The following is a 22,046-nucleotide window of genomic DNA, read 5'->3' as shown; positions in this document are numbered from 1 at the left end:
CCCACGCATTTTAAAAGAATCTAGAGAAGAGATAGCAGAGGCATTACTACCCATATTTAATAATTCATTAGAAAAAGGCGTAGTGCCAGGGGACTGGCAGATAGCTAACGTAATACCTATATTTAAGAAGGGGAATAGAACATGTCCAGGGAATTATAGACTAGTCAGCTTAACATCGGTAGGAAAAATAATGGAATCCCTACTAAAAAAAAGAAAATAGACCATCTAGAAACCAAAAATACAATAGTCAGCATGGATTTCAAAAGGGAAAGTCTTGCTTGACCAACCTCATTGAATTTTTTGAAGAGGTCACAGAGAGAGTAGACAATGGTAATGCAGTAGATGTAATTCATCTAGATTTTCAAAAGGCCTTTGATAAGGTACCCCGTAATAGACTGATGAACAAGGTCAGAGAATGCAGAGTTGGGGACAAGTAGCAGAATGGATAACTAGCTGGCTTTAAGACAGAAAGCAGAGAGTAGGGGTAAAAGGTAATAGAAGGTGGGTAGTGATGTTCCACAAGGATCAATGCTGGGACCACTGTTGTTCACAATTTATAGTAATAATTTAGACTTTGGAATCAAAAACACAGGGGTCGAAATTCAGTACCGCCATTTTTAAAGCGGTGTCACTGCCCGAGTGCTGCTTTTACTGCCAAGCGTTATGTGCAGGCTCCAACTGTCAAATTCAGTTTTTATAATTACGAGGCTGCCGCCATTCCAGCTGGAAAACGGGAAGAAAAGGGAAGAAAAAAAACCCTCAAACTTCTCTGATCCACACACAAACTTCCCCACTGTTCTGAACTAATGAAAAAAAAAAGTACCTTGCTCTCTGGCTGACTCCGCCCAAGTTCTGATTATTAACCACCACTTTTTTCAGGCTGTAGGGCCGCCTGCCGGTACGGCAGCCGTACAAACTACATATCATGATAGAGGCGCCAAGGAGACGTTGCACGCGTGCTAAAGTCATGATTTCCATGGCTTTTAACGCACTTAAAAAATGACCACCGAATTTCGCGAATTCCTGAACAGCACCCAGCACCACTCCTAAATCATCTAACTCCTAGTTAACAACTAATCAGTAGGCATTAGCAACCGAATTTCAAACCCACAATTTCTAAATTTGCGGATGACACCAAATTGAGGGAGATAGTCGATACTGGGGAGGACAGCAACAAAGTACAGGAGGACATTAATAAACTTGCAGAATGGACATATAATTGGCAAATGAAGTTCAACACAGATAAATGTGAGGTACTACATTTCGGTAGGAAGAATAGGGAGGTGCGAATCTAGGTGGGGTAGAGGAACAAAGGGATCAGAGTACAAATACACAAATCACTAAAAGACACAGGTAAACAAGGCAAACCAAGCACAAGGGTTTATTTCTAGAGGTATAGAATTGTAAAGTAGGGAAGTTATGCTAAACCTGTGCCGAACCTCGGTTAGACCACAATTAGAGCATTGTGTACAGTTCTGGTCGCCATATTATCATCATCATAGGCAGTCCCTCAAAATCGAGGGAGACTTGTTTCCACTCTAAAAATGAGTCCTTAGGTGGCTGAACAGTCCAATACGAGAACCACAGTCCCTGTCACAGGTGGGACAGATAGTCGTTGTGGGAAAGGGTGGGTGGGACTGGTTTGCCGCACACTCTTTCTGCTGCCTGCGCTTGGTTTCTGCATGCTCTCGGCGATGAGACTCGAGGTGTTCAGTGCCCTCCCGGATGCACTTCCTCCACTTAGGGCAGTCTTTGGCCAGGGACTCCCAGGTGTTGGTGGGGATGTTGCACTTTATCAGGGAGGCTTTGAGGGTGGCCTTGTAACGTTTCCTCTGCCCACCTTTGGCTCGCTTGCCATGAAGGAGTTCTGAGTAGAGTGCTTGCTTTGGGAGTCTCGTGTCTGGCATGCAAACAATATGGCCTGCCCAGCGGAGCCGATCAAGTGTGGTCAGTGCTTCAATGCCATATTATAAAAAAGATATGGAGGCATTGGAGGGGGTGTAGAGAAGATTTACAAGGATGATAACAAAAATGCGAGGATATACACATCAAGAAAGGATGGACAGGCTGGGTCTCTTTTCTCTTTAAAAAAAAATGAATGCTGAGGGGTGACCTAATAGAGGTCTTTTTAAAATTATGAACGGTTTTGATTGAGTGGATAGAGATAGAATGTTTCCACTTGTGGGGCAGAGCATAACTTGAGGCCAGCAATATAAGATAGTCACCAAGAAATCCAATGGGGAATTCAGATGAAAATTCTTTACCTAAAAAGAGTGGTGAGAATGTGGAACTCGCTATCACTGGTTGAAGCGAATAGTATAGATGCATTTACGGGGAGGCTAAACAAGCATATGTGGGAAAATGGAAGAGAGGATTATGCTGATAGATTTAGATGAGGAAAGACAAGAGGAGGCTCAAGTGCAGCATAAATGCTGGCATGGACGAATGGCCTGTTCCGTGCCGTATATCCTATGTAATACCTGTGTTATTTAATTTCTCCTGCCTTCCACCAACCTTCCCTTTTGTTCTTTCCTTCCCTACCCCTGTACTTGCTTAAAATCTGTTACATCTCTAAACTTTTCCAGTTCTGACGAAAGGTCATCAACCTGAAACATTAACTCGGTCTCTCTCGCTACAGATGCTGCCTGACCTGCTGGGTATTTCCAGCATTTTCTGTTTTCATTTAAAATCATTTGGGGTAACTGGAACAGAGGAAGGTGGACAGAAGATCGGAAGATAGACGACAAGTTTAGTTCCATGAGTTAGTGGTTTAAAATCACAGGAGGATAAGCTAATTGGCAAGTTTGCCTTTCACTTCTCATCAGGTTTCTATCCTCGTCAAAAAACAATTCAATATTCCCAACATTTGCCTGTTTTAATGGGCCCGGAATGAAAGGTTCCACTGCATTCTCTGAGCTACTAAAATAAAACTTAACTCAATACAATTCAACCTACCCAGAGATTTAATTCGTAGAATAGTAGTAAAAATGCATACGATAAACAAAAGTTTTATATAAAAGAATTAAATCGGCTTCATGCAGACTGAAACAAAAAGGTTGTCAAATTACATCTAGTTAAAGACCACAGAGTTGAGCAGATCACCGTAGCAAGTTGCAGAGCCTGGTGTCAGATCAGCTGAAGATTTATTTAATTTGGCTACAAGAAAGACAGTAAAAGAAAACAAATGGAGTGCCAATCAATCCTGGGGTTGTACTTGAAGTCTATTGTTGGCAAGCAACCACCCCAGAGGTGCGGTTTAAAATGAAAAGGACCATTACAAAAATCCTAACCATGTGAAGGGTCACTTTCTCATTGCTCGCGACCTTAGCGCTTTCTACCTGGATGCAGGTTTACAGATTACTTCTGGAATGGTTGACCTGACTAAGAGAAAACCACGTGCTCCACCACAAAAATGTCCTTCAAGGTATTTAGAAGGCTTCGACAAGATTGAGCAAAATCATAAGTTTAAACATCTGTTAAGTTGATGCTGGAGGACTGCTAATGTAGTACCCTTGTTTAAGAAGGGAGAAAGGGATAGGTCGAGTAATTACAGACCTGTCAGCCTAACCTCAGTGGTGGGAAAATTATTGGAAAAAATCCTGAAACTCAGGATAAATCTATATTTGGAAAGGCAAGGATTAATTAGGCACAGTCAGCACAGATTTGTTAAGGGAAGATAGTGTTTGACTAACCCGATTGAATTTTTTGAGGAGGTAACCAGGAGGGTCATGAGGGTAGTGCGTACGACGCAGTGTATATGGACTTTAGCAAAGCTTTTGATAAGGTCCCACATGGCAGACTGGTCACAAAGGTTAAAGCCCATGGGATCCAGAGTAAAGTGGCAAGTTGGATCCAAAATTAGTTTAGGAGGTAGGAAGCGACGAGTAATGGTTGATGGATATTTTTGAGACTGGAAGAATGTTTCCAGTGGGGTTCCGCAGGGCTCAGTACTGGTTCCCTTGCTTTTTGTGGTATACATCAATGATCTAGATTTGAATGATTAAGTATGATTAAGAAGTTTGTAGATGACACTAAAATTGGCTGTGTGGTTGATAGTGAAGAGGAATGTCATGGACTGCAGGAGGATATCAATCTACTGGTCAGGTGGGCAGAGCAGTGGCAAATGGAATTTAATTCGGAGAAGTATGAGGTAATGCACTTTGGGAGGGTTAATAAGGAAAGGGCATACACATTAAGCGGTAGGCCACTTAATAATGTAGATGAACAAAGGGGCCTTGGAGTGCTTGTTCACAGATCCCTGAAAGTAGCAGGCTAGGTGGATAAGGTGGTTAAGAAGGCATACGGAATGCTTGCCTTTATTGGCCGAGGCATAGAATACAAGAGCAGGGAGGTTATGCTTAAATTGTATAATACTCTGGTTAGGCCACAGCTGGAGTACTGCTTGCAGTTCTGGTCGCTGTATTATAGGAAGGACATGATTGCACTAGGAAGAGTGCAAAGGACATTTACTTGGATGCTGCCTGGAATGGAGAATCTTAGCTATGAGGACAGATTGGATAGGCTGGGTTCTCATTGGAACAGAGGAGGCCGAGAGGGGACCTCATTGAGGTGTACAAAATTTTGAGGGGTCGATATAGTGGATTGCAAGAACCAATTTGGCTTGGTGAAGGGGTCAATTACACGGGGGCATAGTTTTAAGGTAGTTGGTGGAAGGTTCAGAGGGGATTTGAAGGGCAGCTTCTTCACGCAGAGGGTTGTGGGGGTCTGGAACTCACTGCCTGAAAGGGTGATGGATGCAGAAACCCTCACCATATTTAAAAGGTGCTTGGATGGGCACTTGAAGTGCCGTAACCTGCAGGGTTATAGACCTAGAGCTGGTAAGTGGGATTAGACTGGATAACCTCTTGTTGGCTGGCGCAGATACGATGGTAAGTACTGCAGGGAATCGAATACAGCCAGGGTGATCTCCTGGACTAGTTTCGATCGCCTGGATGGGTCGGAGAGGAATTTTCCCAGATTCTTTTCCCCCAATTGGTCTGGGTTTTTATTTGCCTCTCAGGAGATCACATGGCTCTGGTTGGGGTGGAGTGTAGAATGTTCCGGTGCAGGGGGTGTCGCAGTTGTGAGAGGCGGATTGGTTGGGCTGGGTGTTCTTTACCTTTCCGCCATTGTTCATAGGTTTAGATGTAACCTTCAGGGCTGCTGACTGAGGGCCGTGAGGCTTTTTGTCAGCTGGTGTGGACATGGGCCGAAATGACCTCCTCTGCGCTGTAGATTTGTGTGTTTCTAAGAGACTTGTTTTCCAAAAGGATATACATTGTGGAGAGTCAGAAAGTGTTTTTAAAAAAATTGTTCTTAAAGCAATTCTAAACCTTGCAAGAAGTGAAGATGTTGTTTAATTCTAGTGTTGATTTTCTAAGTATATAACAAATTATGGCTATGTAAAGAAAACAATGGTTTATGCCTGAAGTTTTTAGGAAAAAAGCCCTTTGTCCCTACAAAAGCAAAAAAGGAAAATGGATCTGTAAAGTAACCTACCGTCTCATAAAACTCGACTTGTTGCTGTAGGTAGTGTTGCATTACAGAATTGTAATCATAAATCCTATTACTGTGGAAGTGATTCATTTCAGCTGTAATGAAATTGAGACCTGAATGTAATAGCTTGCATACAATAATCTTTAGTCACAAATGTAAATGAAAAATAATTCAATAAAGTACAGTTTAGTGAAATATTCTCAATTTTCTATGCCAAAACCTTTTTTTTTTATCCCCACCTTTCCCTCTTTCAGATTTCTCCCTATTCCATCAGGGCAGAACAACCTGGGACGTGAAGGGAAATAGAGCAAAAGCGGCTAAATGGAGTTGAGGTACAGATTAACATAAGCTATCGGAATGGTGGAACAGGCTAAAGGAATGAATGCCCTACTCCTGTTCCTATATTGGTTTCCTGTCAATGCCCAGCAACCAACAGGAAGGTAGCATCTGCACAGCAGGCCTAGTCAGGTTTGCATTCACTTCCCCATGACAGAGCTCTGTGCTGCCATGCCAGGCTCCAGCTGGTGGTCAAAGAGCTAGTGAAATTATCAGAGCACCACTAGCAAATCCAAATATCAGACACCCCTGGGACAGAGTCCTAGTTACCGTTGAATTTGCTTTTTAATGCGGTTTGGAGTTTTAGGATTGGGACGGAGGATGAAGAAAGATGCTTATCTGCACTAAATTGTCATTTTCTGGGGTTTGAGAGAGGGATTTCTGAAAAGAAAAGATCCTTCCACCCTATCCCATAATACTGATCCTCTTTATTGATGCCAGCTACCCAAGCTTGATTCATTGAATGACTTTTATTTGGCAGCATAAGATGGAGTCAACCGAATTATCAAAGGTTTCACACTTTCGAATATGAATGAAGCTTGAATTATTTATTTATTTAAATATGAAGCAAGGCTCCTTTTTTATTTGTGCCTATTTCCTAGACTCTTGGGGCCATGAACTAACAATAGGGTTCCCAACACTCCCGGAATGACCAGGAGTTTCCCAGAATCAAGGGTTCCTATCCCGAGCACTGCCTCCAGCAGTCCGGGAGATCAGCTATTTAAATTTCCCACTGCAGCGTACCCACCAATGTTCCTCCTAAGGTGTGCAGCTGCACACTGATCGCGAGGTCCGGTGCAGGCCGCTCATCGCCGCTGCCACTGGAAGAGATACTGCACAGCAAATTTAAAGGAACTGCGCAAGGGAAAAAATAATTAGAGGGAACATTGGCACCCACCCTCCGCTCCGTCAAGTCATTGGTTGCAGTTTAAGCGCCAGGCTTGGTGACGTCACCTGACCACCACTGCGGGGAGCTGTGACCACGTAGAGTGCAGTGGCAGGGGGCTGGAGAGTCAGGAATCGGGAGGCCTGGGAATCCATTCAGGCACTCTGAAATCATGAGGCCTCTGAAATATGGGGGTGGGGGGCGGCGGCTCTAGAGTGGTGGGGCGGGGAAAAAGATAAAGACTGGGGGATAAAGTGGAGAGATGAGTAATGGGGGCTCAGAGGGAGAGATGGAGATCGGGGATCAGGGGAAAGAGATGGGGAATTAGACGATGGGAAGTCATGGGAGAGAAGGGGACTAGTGTTCAGAGGATTAGGGCTCAAGCGAGGGGTAGGGGATAGGTTGGGTATGGGGACCAGCATTTCCCACAGAGCTAGGAGCAGCAGCAGCAAGGTGGTAGGCGGGAGCAGCACTGAGACAGGACCAGTCAGTAAAGGGGTGAGTGAAACCCAGAGACTTTACAGTAGGCAAATAGTGAAAGATTATTGCCACTGGTGGGCAAATGATGAAGTAGTGAACAGAAAACACGGATTCTCACTGGAAGGAACAAAGGGGAAGGGAGGAGAAAAGTTCTTGAATTGAAGGCTATTAGACCTTAGGATACTTCACCACGTGATTATCGAGGTAGAGACTAAAACTTAATTTCAAAGGGAATGAGATATATATTTACAAGGGAGTAATATAAAAAGATCTTTAGGGGGTGTAATGGGGTTACAGGAGAGAGTACCAGCACCATGTGCTGCAATTTCTATAATTTGATGAAAACTTTCCTTTATTTTGAGTCCAAGCTCAATCAGTGGTTTGGAAATGTTGGTGCTGAGCTGAGCTTGGGGCGCGTGTCCTGTGAGAAGCCCCAAACACTGAGCCCCTTGCCTTTGTACAACCACTTGGATTGGATTTGATTTGACGTGTGAAGTCCAAGTACACATTAGCTCTGAGTGAGGTTCTTAGTTCCGAAGTAACAGTTGCACATTAGAACCAGTGTCCAAGGAGAGAGATCAGGCCTGTTAAAAGTGGCATCAACTGGGGAGCCTGACTGCACCTTGTACAGTGCAGGGGATTCTGGTTACGGTTTCAGGATGAATGTCAGCGGGTTATAGGCAATGTTCCTGCTAAGCTGTGGTCCTGCACAGGCTGTTCCCCGGCTTTTATATAGAAGAAATCGCGCATGTGTGAAAATTTGAATGGGCCACGCAGCCAGTTAAAGGGACCACACACGAAAAAAATAAATTAGAGGGAACATTGGTTATAGGATTACTAATTGTTACAGGTAGGATATCGGGACATTACAACTATTATTAAGAGTTAAATATAGTGAGTTATTGTATTACTGTTGGTTATGAGGTAAATCTGAGTGTTGCCACTTTACTATTAGTTATCAGGGAAATTTCAGTGAGTTACCATTAGTCACTGGAAGAATCAAAGTTCCTTCTACCTCTGGTTTGCCTTCTGCGTTTCAATCCCCTGCCCTCGGTTTCCCTACTTCCCCGCCCTCTGTTTCCCTTCTTCACCTGCTCATGGTTGGTGTCCTGGTTCTTGTAACTTCTCACACAATGGCTACTGGTGCAAATCTACAAGTAAACATACTCAACTACAGGGGACATAGCTGCCAGACTGGGCATGCAGCAAAGCCAACACTAGGGGAAAAACTTACTTGACTTTGTCCTCACCAATTTACCTGTCGCAGATGTATCTGTTCAGGATAGTATTGGTATGAGTGACCACTGCACAGTCCTTGTGGAGACAAAGTCCCGTCTTCACACTGAAGGCACCTTCTATCGTGTTGTGTGGCACTACGACCGTGCTAAATGGAAAAGATTCAGAACAGATCTAAAAGCTCAAAACTGGGCATCCATGAGGCGCTGTGAGCCATCAGCAGCAGCAAAATTGTATTCCACCACAACCTGTAACCTCATGGCCTGGCATATCCCTCACTCTACCATTACCATCAAGCCAGGGGACCAACTTTGGTTCAATGAGGAGTGCAGAAGAACATTCCATGTGCACCATCAGGTGTGCCAACCTGGTAAAGCTACAACACAGGACTACATGCATGTTAAACAGAGGAAGCAACAGACAGAGCTAAGTGATCCCACAACCAATGGATCATATCAAAGTTCTGCAGTCCTGCCACATCCAGTAATGAATGGCGGTGGACTATTAAACAACTAACAGGAGGAGGAGGCTCCATGAACATTACCATCCTCAATGATGGAGGAGTTCAGCACATGAGAGCAAAAGACAACGTTGAAGCATTTGCAACTATTTTCATCTAAAAGTGCTGAGTGGATGATCTAGGCCTCCTCCTGAGGTCCATACCATTACAGAAGCCAGTCTTCAGCCAATTTGATTCATTCCAGGTGACAAACGGCTGAGCGCGCTGGATACAGAAAAGGCTATGGGCTCCGATGACATCCTGGCTGAGTGCTGAAGACTTGTGCTGAAGACTTCTGCTCCAGAACTAGCAGCGCCTCTAACCAAACTGTTCCAATACAGCTACAACACTGCCACCTACCCGAAAAAATGAAAAATTGTTCAGGTAGGTCCTTTCCACAAAAAGTAGGACAAATCCAATCCAGCCAATTACTGCCCCATCACCCTACTCTCAAACAACAGCAAAGTGATGGAAGGTGTCGTCGAGTGCTAAGCGGTACTTACTCACAAATAACCTGTTCACCAGTTCCCAGTTTGGGTTCTGCCAGGACCACTCAGCTCCAGACCTTATTATAATCTTGGTCCAAACATGGACAAAAGAGCTCAATTCTAGAGGTGAGGGGAGAGTGGCTGCCCTTGATATCAAGGCAGCATCTGACAGAGTGTGGCATCAAGGAGCCCTAGTAAAATTGAAGTCAATGGGAATCAGGAGGAAAACTTTCCACTGGATGGAATCATACCTAGCATAAAGGTTGTTGGAGGCCAATCATCTCAGCCCTAGGACATCGCTGCAGGAGTTTTTAGGGCAGTGTACTTGGCCCAATCATCTTCAGAGACTTAATCAATGACCTTCCTGCCATCATAAGGTCAGAAGTGGGGATGTTTGCAGATGATTGCAGAGTGTTCAGTTTCATTTGCACCTCCTCAGATAATGAAGCAGTCCATGCCCAAATGCAGCAAGAGTTGGACAACATTCAGACTTGGGCTGATAAGTGGCAAATAACATTCACGCCACACAAGTGCCAGGCAATGATCACCTCCAACTAGAGTCTAGCCACCTCCCCTTGGCATTCAACAGGATTACCATCGCCAAATTCCCCTACATCAACATCCTGGGGGGTCACCATTGACCAGAAACTTAACTGGACCAGCCACATAAATACTGTGGGTACAAGAGCAGGTCAGAGGCTGGGAATTCTGCAGCGAGTGACACACCTGTTGACTCCCCAAAGTCTTTCCACCATCTACAAGGCACAAGTCAGGAGTGTGATGGAATACTCTCCACTTGCCTGGATGAGTGCAGCTGAATATCTAGGACAAAGCAGCCCGCTTAATTGGCACCCCATCCACCACCTTAAACATTCACTCCCTCAACCACACCATGGCTGCAGTGTGTACCATCTACAGATGCACCACAGCAACTCACCAAGGCTTTTTTGACAGCACCTCCCAAACCCGCTATCTCCATCACCTAGAGGGACAAAGGCAGCAGGTGCATGGGAATATCACCACCAGTCAAGTTCCCCTCCAAGTCATACACCATTCTAACTTGAAAATATATCGCCGTTCCTTCATTGTTGCTGGGTCAAAATCCTGGAACTTGCTCCTTACATGCACTGTGGGAGTATCTTCACCTCACGAACTGCAGCGGTTCAAGAAGCCGGCTCACCACCACCTTTTCAAGTGCAATTAGGGTTGGGCAATAAATGCTGGCCTCATCAGCGACACCCACTTCCATGAATGAATAATAAAACGATCCAACCTTTATAAAAAGGTAAATGCAGTAACGTTTGTACCCAGGCATCACATGTTCAGATGTCAATGTGGTCCGAATGTCACATGATCAAACCTCGAGGAATGCCTCCAACCAGAGCTGGCAACACTAACTAACATTGGCCAAGAAGCCTTGAAAAGGCGGTGGTACTCAGTAGGATAATGGGGCTAAAGGCAGATAAATCCCCTGGAGTGATGGCTTGCATCCTAGGGTCTTAAGACAAGCAGCGACAGGGACTGTGGATGCAACGGTTGTAATTTACCAAAATTCCCTGGATTCTAGGGAGGTCCCAGCAGATTGGAAAACTGCAAATGTAACACCCCTATTTAAAAAAGGAGGCAGACAAAAAACAGGATACTATAGACCAGTTAGCCCAACATCTGTGGTTGGGAAAATGTTGGAGTCCATTATTAAAGCAGTAGCAGGACATTTGGAAAAGCAAAATTCGGTCAGGCAGAGTCAGCATGAATTTATGAAGAGGAAGTCACGTTTGACAAATTCGCTGGAATTCTTTGAGGATGTAACGAACAGGGTGGATAAAGGGGAACCAGTAGATGTGGTATATTTGGACTTCCAGAAGGCATTTGACAAGGTGCCACATAAAAGTTTACTGTACAAGATAACAGTTCACAGGGTTGGGGGTAATATATTAGCATGGACAGAGGATTGGCTAACTAACAGAAAATCAGGATAAATGGTTCATTCTCTGGTTGGCAACCAATAACAAGTGGGGTGCCCAGGGATCAGTGCTGGGACCCCAACTATTTACAATCTATATTAACGACTTGGAAGAAGGGACAAAGTGTAATGTAGCCAAGTTTGCTGATGATACAAAGATGGGAGGAAAAGCAATGTGTGAGGAGAACACAAAAAATCTGCAAAAGGACAGACAGACTAAGTGAGTGGGCAAAAATTTGGCAGATGGAGTATAATGTCGGAAAGTGTGAGGTCATGCACTTTGGCAGTAAAAAATCAAAGAGCAAGTTATTATTTAAATGGAGAAAGAGTGCAAAGTGCCGCAGTACAGCGGGACCTGGGGGTACTTCTGCATGAAACACAAAAGGATAGTATGCAGGTACAGCAAGTGATCAGGAAGGTCAATGGTATCTTGGCCTTTATTGCAATGGGGATGGAGTATAAAAGCAGGGAAATCTTGCTACAGCTATATAAGGTATTGGTGAGGCCACACGTGGAATACTGCATGCAGTTTTGGTTTCCATATTTACGAAAGGATATATTTGCTTTGGAGGCAGTTCAGAGAAGGTTCACTAGGTTGATTCCAGGGATGAGGGGGTTGACTTATGAGGAAAGGGCGAATAGGTTGGGCCTCTACTCATTGGAATTCAGAAGAATGAAAGGTGATCTTATCGAAACGTATAAGATTATGAGGGGGCTTGACAGGGTGGATGCAGAGAGAATGTTTCCACTGATAGGGGAGACTAGAACTGGAGGGCATGATCTTAGAATAAGGGGCCACCTATTTAAAACTGAGATGAGGAGAAATTTCTTCTCTCAAAGGGTTGTAAATCTGTGGAATTTGCTGCCTCAGAGCTGTGGAAGCTGGAACATTGAATAAATTTAAGACAGAAATAGAGAGTTTCATAAACAATAAGGGGCTAAGGGGTTATGGGGAGCGGGCAGGGAAGTGGAGCTGAATCCATGATCAGATCAGCCATGATCTTATTGAATGGCGGAGCAGGCTCGAGGGGCCATATGGCCTACTCCTGTTCCTATTTCTTATGTTCTTATGATGGGTAGATTCCAAATGTCCACCAATATCGCTATGAACCAGCTGTGAAAGCATCACAGGGTTAAATGTCCTCCCGAACTGTTTCTTCTCTCACAAGAAAAACCGTAAACATATGAATGTAACGTATACCAAGTAATTTTTCCTTTTTCATTTTGTTTCTGCACCTACCTTGGAATGTGTACGACATTGTGCCGATACGATTCACCATGGTGTTCTTTTCCTGTGGTGTTACTTTATTCAAAGCAACCAACTTGTCACCTTCTTTGGCTTTCTCGATAGCTCCCTATTATCATAAAGTAATGGCGCTATCCATAAATTCATAACACAATCAATATAAAAAATAAACTATTAAAAAGAAAAACTTGAAAACTGTACCTTTCAGAGTTCCAGTTAATAAGATTATCACTGAGTAAAATTTTGCTTGGATGATCATCCAACATTGGACAAGAAGATCCATCAGAAATAGAATCACATTTCAAAATAAATGTAGATACATTTCCTACCAGAATGTTATATTGGGGATACAAACAAGGGTGTGCACTTAACATTCACAGTAATTAGCTCTTCAGTTTTCTATTAAATACCAGTTATATTCTGAATGCGTTTTAAATTGCAACTGTAGACAGGAGGGAATGTTAAACTGGGTACACTTTTGTTCCTGCATTGGCTGCCATCATCAATACATGAATATTGTAGCAGAACTTAAGATAGGGAAGAGGATTAATTCATTTTGATGTGCCACACATTTACATTTCTTGCAATTAGAGTGCTGTAGCTGTACTGAGCACAACAAATACGTTGTTCTAGTCACACATTCAATTATAGTGGAACCTTCAACCACACTTTTGTTATCTGCCACCCTGATAACTATCAGAGTTTTCACAGGACAAATGCCTGGCAAAAAAATACAATTTTTGATATTTATACTTCTTCATTTTTTGATAAAACATCATGTTTTTTTTCCTATTTAGAATCTGGGCTAGAAATTTGATTTTCAGTGAAAACGGTATTATGATGCCAAAATTACCATTTTGGCTTCGTTATCTTTAGTAGGCCCGATTTTATGCCTTTAATTTGCCCAGCGATAAAAATCGACATTGCACGAAAAAGCGCGGCGCAAACTGCAAATTTTAGCAACTTTAATCCGGGGCCAATAGCGCTGCGAGAGAGGCCTTGGGGGAGGGGGAACAATAAAAAAAAAAGGCAAAAAACAAATTCACAAAACTCTTACCTACTAAATCGCTGAAAAAGAATGAAAAAATAAAAACTTTAACTTACCTTTTTTTTTTAAAAACAGGTCTTCATACTTACCGCTGCTGGCAGGGCTGCAACGCAGGTTTTTCCCAGTCGGTATTCTGGGCGCAGAATACGGGTGCGGAGAGAGCCAAATATCGGTCGAAAATGCTACGTCGGTGCTCCTCTCCCCAGCAGTAACGTGGAAAGCGTCACCGCAAAAAGGCCACCGAAGTTCCCACCGACTGGGTTTTCGCCGCGGAGGGTGAAATAGCGCCAAAAACCCAGTTGCAAAGTCAGCAAATTTCTAGCCCATAGAATCATACAGGAGGCCATTCGGCCCACCATGACTCTTGGAAGGAGCTATAAAATTAAACCCACTCCCCTCTTCTTTCCCATACCCTATTTTTAAAAACTTTACAAGTATTTATCCAATTCCATTTTTAACATTATTATTTAATCTGTTTACACCACCCTTTCAGACAGTGCAATTCCAGATCATAACTCACTGCGCAGCATTTTTTCCCCTCATGTCGTCTGTTTTTTTTTGCCGATTACCTTAAATCTGTGACCTTTGGTTACTGACCCTTCTGTCACTGGAAACAATTTCTTCTTATTTACTCTATCAAAACCCTTCAAAATTTTGTACACCTCTATTGAATCTCCCCTTAACTTTGTCTGCTCTGAGAAGAACACCACTAGTTTCTCTAGTCTCTTCACATAACTGAAATCTTTTTGTCCTGGCACCATTCTAGGAAATCTCCTCTGCACCCTCTCCAAGGCCTTGACACCTTTCCTAAAGTGTGGTGGCCAGAAGGGGCCACAACAATGAAGCTGGGGCCTAACCAGTGTTTTATAAAGATTTAGCATAACTTCCTTGCTTTTGCACTCTACGCCTCTATTTATAAAACCAAGCATCCTGTATGCTTTTTTAAACAGCCTTCTCAACTTGTCCTGCCACCTTTAAAGATGTGTGTGTATACACACCCATCCCGCCCAGGTCTCTCTGTTTCTGCACCCCCTTTAAAATTGTAGCATTTAGTTTATATTGCCTCTCCCCATTCTTCCTATCAAAATGAATCTTTTCACCATTCTCTGTGTTAAATTTCATCTGTCAAGTGTCTGCCCATTTAACCAGTCTGTCCACGTCCTTCTCAAGTCAGTTACTATCCTACTCACTGTTTACTACATTTCTAAGTTCGTGTCATCTGCAAACTTTGGAAATTATGCCTTGTACACCCAAGTCCAGGTCACTGCATCAAAAAGAGCAGTGGTCCCAGCACCGACCCCAGGGGCTACCACTGTATACTTCCCTCCAGTCTGGAAAACAAGCATTCAAAACTACTCTCTGCTTTCTGTCCCTTAGCCAATTTCTTATCCACTCTTAATCCCATGGGCTTCAATTCTGCTAACAAGTCAAATTATGTGGTACTTTATCAAATGCCTTTTTAAAAGTCCATATACACAACACCAACTGCACTGTCGGAGGTGCCGTCTTTCGGATGAGATGTTAAACTGAGGCCCCGTCTGCTCTCTCAAGTGGACGTAAAGATCCCATGGCACTATTTCGAAGAAGAGCAGGGCAGTTATCTCCAGTGTCCTGGCCATATTTATCCCTCAATCAACATAACAAAAAAAAACACAGATTATCTGGTCATTATCACATTGTTGTTTGTGGGAACTTGCTTGTGTTCAAATTGGCTGCCGCATTTCCTACATTACAACAGTGACTACGCTTCAAAAAGTACTTCGTGGGCTGTAAAGCGCTTTAAGGGATCTGGTGGTCATGAAATGCACTATATAAATGTAAGTCTTTCTTTTCTTTCTTTATACTGTTATATTCCCAGTCTATATTATCACTACTCTAAAGTTCTTGCATCTGTCTGCAATTTGCTCCTCTATCTTCTTCCCACTATTTGGTGGCCTATAGTATGCACCCGCAGCACAATAGCTCCTTAATTCTAACCAAATTGATTTGGTCTTTGAACCTTCAAGTACATCATCCCTTTCTAGTGCTGCAAGTGTCTTTGACCAATACTGCCACCCCACTTCCTTTTTTGGTTCCTTATTTTTCTTGAATACATTGTAGCCAGGAACATGAAGTGCACATCCCTCCCCTTGTTTGAGCCAGGTGTACTTTATTGCCACTATATCATAATCCCATGTGCTACTTGGGCATGCAGCTCATCAACCTTATTTACCACACTAGGTGCATTTACATACGTGCTCTCTAAACCCATCTTGGTCTGTGTTGCATTTCTCCCCTATCTGATCTGCTCTTTAGTCTAATGCTGTTTGTGTCTCCCAGTTCTCTGTGCTCTTTGTATCTCCATTCTAACGCTTCAGCCTTGTGCCCTTGCCCCAACCAAATCAGTTTAAACCCTCCCCCCACAGCACTAGTTAACCTCCCTGCGAGGACATTGGTCCCAGCCCTGTTGAGGTACAATCTTGTACAGTCCCTCCTGCCCCAGAAATGGCCCCAATGCCCCAAGAATCTGAAGCCTCCCTCCTGCATCATTTCTTCAGACACAGACACAAAGATAATCTGTCTTATCGAACTGGTCTCATACTCACTGGCACGTGGCACTGGGAGTAATCCATGATTAGTACCTTTAACTTCCTCCCTAACTCCTGAAACTCTGTCTGTAGGACCTCAATCCTTTATCTACCAACATTATTGGTTCCAACGTGGACTTCTGGCTGTTCCCTTTGCTCTGCAAAATGTTCTGCACCCATTCAGTGATGTTCTTTACCCTGGCACCAGGGAGGAGACTCACATGGGCACCTGTCTGTCCCCCTATCAAATCCCCCATGACCATGACATTTCAACACTTTGCATCAGTTGGTAGCACTCTTGACTCTTGAGTCAAAAGGTTTTGTGTTCAAGTCCTACTCCAGAGACCAGAGCATAAATATCCAGGCTAACACTTCAGTGCAGTACTGAAAGAGTGCTGCACTGTCAGAGATGTCAAAGCAAGACCCCATCCGACCTCTCAACTGGATGTAAAGGATCCCACCGCATTATTTCAAAGAGGAGTAGGGGAGTTCTACCCAGTGTCCTGGTCAATATTTATCCCTCAATCATCTTCCCCAATACAGATAATCTGGTCATTATCACATTGCTGTTTGTGGGACCTTGCTGTGTGTAAATTCATTGCTGCGTTTCCTACATTACAACAGTGATTACAAAACTACTTAATTGGCTGTAATGCATTTTGGGACATCCTGAGGTTATGAAAGGCGCTTTATAAATCCAAGTTATTTCTTTCTTTTGCTGACTATCTAAAAGATCGCTCCATTTAGTCCCATTTCATTTCCCCTTTTCCCCCCACAATATTTAAATTTATACCCAATAGTTACTGATTCAAAAGCACTCAGAATTTTTAAAATACACTTATCAGATTTCCTCAACCTTCACTGTTCTAGTGAATAGAGCTCCAGTTTTTCGAGTCTCTCCTCATAACTAAAACACTCATCCCAGATATAATTTTAATAAATCTCCTTTAAACCCTTTGGATCCTCCCTAAATTAGGGCACCCAAAACTGAACACAATATTCTAACTGTGGCCTAATAAATGATTTGTACCAGTTTCCCATTACATCTTTGTTATTGTACTCTGTATGAGACCCTAGGTTATTTATAAATAACCTAGGGTCTCATACAATTTTAAAAAAATATATATCGTCCTCCCATTTATCAAGACCGGTGAGTTTGAAACCATAAGTGTCTCTTCTCTTCTACTCTACTCTACTCTAAATTGTGCATGCAGTCATGAAGTCATTTAAATGTCATGAAGTGGTATGGTGGGTAAGCACATTATTTTTTTATCTTTGACAACTAGGCTCAATTCCAGCCTAGAAAGACTGGATGAAGGTTTGCTCCATTTGCTGGCTGTCCTGTATGTCCCTGGTCCCCTCAACCAGCTGAGCGGTCCTTTGTAAATTAGTTTGCACAGTGTCACCTCACAGGTTATAAATCATCAGTTGTACAGTTTTCTAATCTTTTACACAATCATTTTCAATTAATCTAAGTTTTGCTTTAGATTAATTCTGCCTCACCTTTGTATTGGTTTTTATTGCACTCTAACCAGCGACAAAACAAATGGAACATTTTGATTTCACATTAAAAATACCTGCAAGTTTTTTTTTTACCTTGTGTACACCAATGATATCAGGGAAACATCCTAGTAATCCTTTGTATTCCTGGTTCGTTTCCATCAGATAATGCAGGTCTTTTTTGGGCTGTTAAAAACATAAATATCTATGAAATTTCTATGTAATTGTACTATGTCGAGGAGGCAGGAGTCCGGGGCAGCGGCCAAGGCCTATAAAAGACCCAGTCGGTGAGTTGGAGAGGCAGTCGAGGAGGCGGGAGTCCGGGGCAGCGTCCAAGGCCTATAAAAGACCCAGTCGGTGAGGCAGTCGAGGAGGCGGGAGTCCGGGGCAGTGTCTGAGGCCTATAAAAGGCCCAGTCGGTGAGGCAGTCGAGGAGGCAGGAGTCCGGGGCAACGTCCGAGGCCTATAAAAGACCCAGTCGGTGAGTTGGAGAGGCAGTCGAAGAGGCGGGAGTCCGGGGCAGCGTCCGAGGCCTATAAAAGGCCCAGTCGGTGAGGCAGTCGAGGAGGCGGGAGTCCGGGGCAGCGTCCAAGGCCTATAAAACGCCCAGTCGGTGAGTCGGAGAGGCAGTCAAGGAGACGGGAGTCCGGGGCAGCGTCCGAGGCCTATAAAAGGCCCAGTCGGTGAGGCCAGCCGATGCAGCTGCAGCAGGGAGGCAAAAAAGTAGAAAGAAATCGAAAGGTGACATCACAGCCAAGGGGGTAAGTGATTGGTAAGTAGTTTTTCTTTTTCTTTCTTTATCAGTAAGTAACCTTTTAACATTGTTGTTGCCCAATTAAGTTAATCCAACAGTTAAGTCATGGCATGAGAGCTCGGACACGTGTTATGCTCCTTCTGTACTATGTGGGAGGTCAGGGACGCTTCCGTTGTCTCGGACGACTACGTGTGCAGGAAGTGCATCCGCCTGCAGATCCTGACAGACCGCATTGAGGCACTGGAGCTGCAGGTGGATTCACTCTGGAGCATGCACAATGCTGAGAATGACGTGCATAGCATGTTAAGCGAGTTGGTCACACCGCAGGGAAAGGGTCCAGAGCCAGATAGGGAATGGGTGACCAACAGGAAGAGCAGTGCAAGGAAGGTAGTGCAGGGGTTCCCCTGTGGTCATCCCCCTGCAAAACAGATACACCGCTTTGGGTACTGTAGAGGGGGATGACTCATCAGGGGAAGGCAGCAGCAGCCAAGTTCATGGCACCATGGCTGGCTCTGCTGCACAGGAGGGCAGGAAAAAAAAAAAAAAAAGAGTGGGAGAGCGTTAGTGATAGGGGATTCAATTGTAAGGGGAATAGATAGGTGTTTCTGCGGCCACAACCGAGACTCCAGGATAGTATGTTGCCTCCCCGGTGCAAGGGTCAAGAATGTCTCAGAGCAGGTGCAGGACATTCTGAAAAGGGAGGGTGAACAGCCAGTTGTCGTGGTGCATATAGATAAAAAAACGAGATGAGGTCCTACGAGACAAATTCAGGGAGCTAGGAGCTAAAATAAAAAGTAGGACCTCAAAAGTAGTAATCTCAGGATTGCTACCAGTGCCACGTGCTAGTCAGAGTAGGAATCGCAGGATAGCTCAGATGAATACGCGGCTTGAGGAGTGGTGCAGAAGGGAGGGATTCAAATTCCTGGGACATTGGAACCGGTTCTGGGGGTAGGTGGGACCAGTACAAACCAGACGGTCTGCACCTGGGCAGGACCGGAGCCAATGTCCTAGGGGGAGTGTTTGCTAATGCTGTTGGGGAGGAGTTAAACTAATATGACAGGGGGATGAGAACCTATGTAGGGAGGCAGAAGGAAATAAAAGCAAAATTCTAAAGGGGCAAAGTGTGTTAAAAAGACAAGCCTGAAGGCTCTGTGCCTCAATGCGAGGAGTATTCGGAATAAGGTGGACGAATTAACTGCACAGATAGCAGTTAATGGATATGCTGTAATTGGCATCACAGAGACATGGCTCCAGGGTGACCAAGGCTGGGAACTCAACATCCAGGGGTATTCAACATTTAGGAAGGATAGACAGAAAGGAAAAGGAGGCCTGGTGGTGTTGCTGGTTAAAGAAGAAATTAACGCAATAGTAAGGAAGGACATTGGCTTGGATGATGTGGAATCGGTATGGGTGGAGCTATGGAATACCAAAGGGCAGAAAACGCTGGTAGGAGTTGTGTACAGACCACCAAATAGTAGTAGTGAGGTTGGGGACAGCATCAAACAAGAAATAAGGGATGTGTGCAATAAGGGTACAGCAGTTATCATGGGCGACTTTAATTTACATATAGATTGGGCTAACCAAACTGGTAGCAATGCGGTGGAGGAGGATTTCCTGGAGTGTATTAGGGATGGTTTTCTTGACCAATATGTCGAGGAACCAACTAGAGAGCTGGCCATCCTAGACTGGGTGATGTGTAATGAGAAAGGACTAATTAGCAATCTTGTTGTGCGAGGCCCCTTGGGGAAGAGTGACCATAATATGGTAGAATTCTTTATTAAGATGGAGAGTGACAGAGTTAATTCAAAAACTAGGGTCCTGAACTTAAGGAAAGCTAACTTCGACGGCATGAGGTGTGAATTGGCTAGAATAGACTGGCAAAGGATACTTAAAGGGTTGACTATGGATAGGCAATGACAAACATTTATAGATCACATGGATGAACTTCAACAATTGTACATCCCTGTCTGGGGTAAAAATAAAACAGGGAAGGTGGCTCAACTGTGACTAACAAGGGAAATTAAGGATAGTGTTAGATCCAAGGAAGAGGCATATAAATTGGCCAGAAAAAGCAGCAAACCAGAGGACTGGGAAAAATTTAGAATTCAGCAGAGGAGGACAAAGGGTTTAATTAGGGGGGGGGGGGGGCAAAATAGAGTAAGACAGGAAGCTTGCCGGGAACATAAAAAATGACTGCAAAAGCTTCTTTAGATATGTAAAGAGAAAAAGATTAGTGAAGACAAACGTAGATGCCTTGCAGTCGGACTAGGGTGAATTTATAATGGGGAACAAAGAAATGACAGACCAATTGAACAAATACTTTGGTTCTGTCTTCACGAAGGAAGACACAAATAACCTTGCGGATGTGCTAGGGGACCGAGGGTTTGGTGAGGAGGAAGAACTGAAGGATATCCTTATTAGGCAGGAAATTGTGTTGGGGAAATTGATGGGATTGAAGGCTGATAAATCCCCGGGGCCCAATTGTCTGCATCCCAGAGTACTTAAGGAAGTGGCCCTAGAAGTAGTGGATGCATTGGTGATCATTTTCCAACAGTCTATCAACTCTGGATCAGTTCCTATGGACTGGAGGGTAGCTAATGTAACACCACTTTTTAAAAAAGGAGGGAAAGAGAAAATGGGTAATTATAGACCAGTTAGCCTGATATCAGTAGTGGGGAAAATGTTGGAATCAATTATTCAAGATGAAATAGCAGCACATTTGGAAAGCAGTGACAGGATCGGTCCAAGTCAGCATGGATTTATGAAAGGGAAATCATGCTTGACAAATCTTCTGGAATTTTTTGAGAATGTAACTAGTAGAGTGGACAAGGGAGAACCAGTGGATGTGGTGTATTTGGACTTTCAAAAGGCCTTTGACAAGGTCCCACATAAGAGATTGGTGTGCAAAATCAAAGCACATGGTATTGGGGATAATGTACTGGCGTGGATAGAGAATTGGTTGGCAGACAGGAAGCAGAGAGTCGGGATAAATGGGTCCTTTTCAGAATGGGAGGCAATGACTAATTGGAGTGCTGCAGGGCTCAGTGCTTGGACCCCAGCTCTTTACAATATACATTAATGATTTGGATGAAGGAATTGAGTGTAATATCTCCAAGTTTGCAGATGACACTAAACTGGGCAGTGGTGTGAGCTGTGAGGAGGATGCTAAGAGGCTGCAGGGTGATTTGGACAGGTTAGGCGAGTGGGCAAATGCATGGCAGATGCAGTATAATGTGGATAAATGTGAGGTTATCCACTTCGGTGGCAAAAACACGAAGGCAAAATATTATCTGAATGGCGGCGGATTAGGAAAAGGGAAGGTGCAACGAGACCTGGGTGTCATGGTTCATCAATCATTGAAAGTTGGCATGCAGGTACAGCAGACGGTGAAGGCGGCAAATGGTATGTTGGCCTTCATAGCTAGGGGAATTGAGTATAGGAGCAGGGAGGTCTTACTGCAATTGTACAGGGCCTTGGTGATTCCTCACCTGGAATATTGTGTTCAGTTTTGGTCTCCAAATCGGAGGAAGGACGTTCTTCCTATTGA

At 43.9% G+C, this 22,046-nt stretch overlaps 1 protein-coding gene across 7 annotated transcripts in view; it reads right to left on the bottom strand.

Moving 5' to 3' along the window:
* The window catches only part of snx9b (sorting nexin 9b), a 184,136-nt gene that overhangs the window by 6,656 nt on the left and 155,434 nt on the right, over positions 1–22,046 (bottom strand). For 5 of the 7 annotated variants that reach the window (XR_011595029.1, XM_070889695.1, XM_070889693.1 and 2 more), the window contains exons 15-17: positions 17,842–17,931; positions 12,625–12,739; positions 5,500–5,591 (exon numbers count right to left, since the gene is read on the bottom strand). Coding sequence is in view for 5 of the 7 variants with exons in the window: in XM_070889695.1 (XP_070745796.1) it covers positions 5,500–5,591; positions 12,625–12,739; positions 17,842–17,931 (297 nt within the window). In the remaining 2 variants the exon portion in view is untranslated. Of the gene's footprint in view, positions 1–5,499; positions 5,592–8,456; positions 8,583–12,624; positions 12,740–17,841; positions 17,932–22,046 lie in introns of those variants that run through there. The other 2 variants (XR_011595030.1, XM_070889694.1) reach the window with 2 other exon arrangements.

Source organism: Pristiophorus japonicus, chromosome 9 (assembly GCF_044704955.1).
Source record: "Pristiophorus japonicus isolate sPriJap1 chromosome 9, sPriJap1.hap1, whole genome shotgun sequence".
NCBI lineage: Eukaryota > Metazoa > Chordata > Chondrichthyes > Pristiophoridae > Pristiophorus > Pristiophorus japonicus.
This window is presented reverse-complemented; position numbering and strand designations above follow the sequence as displayed.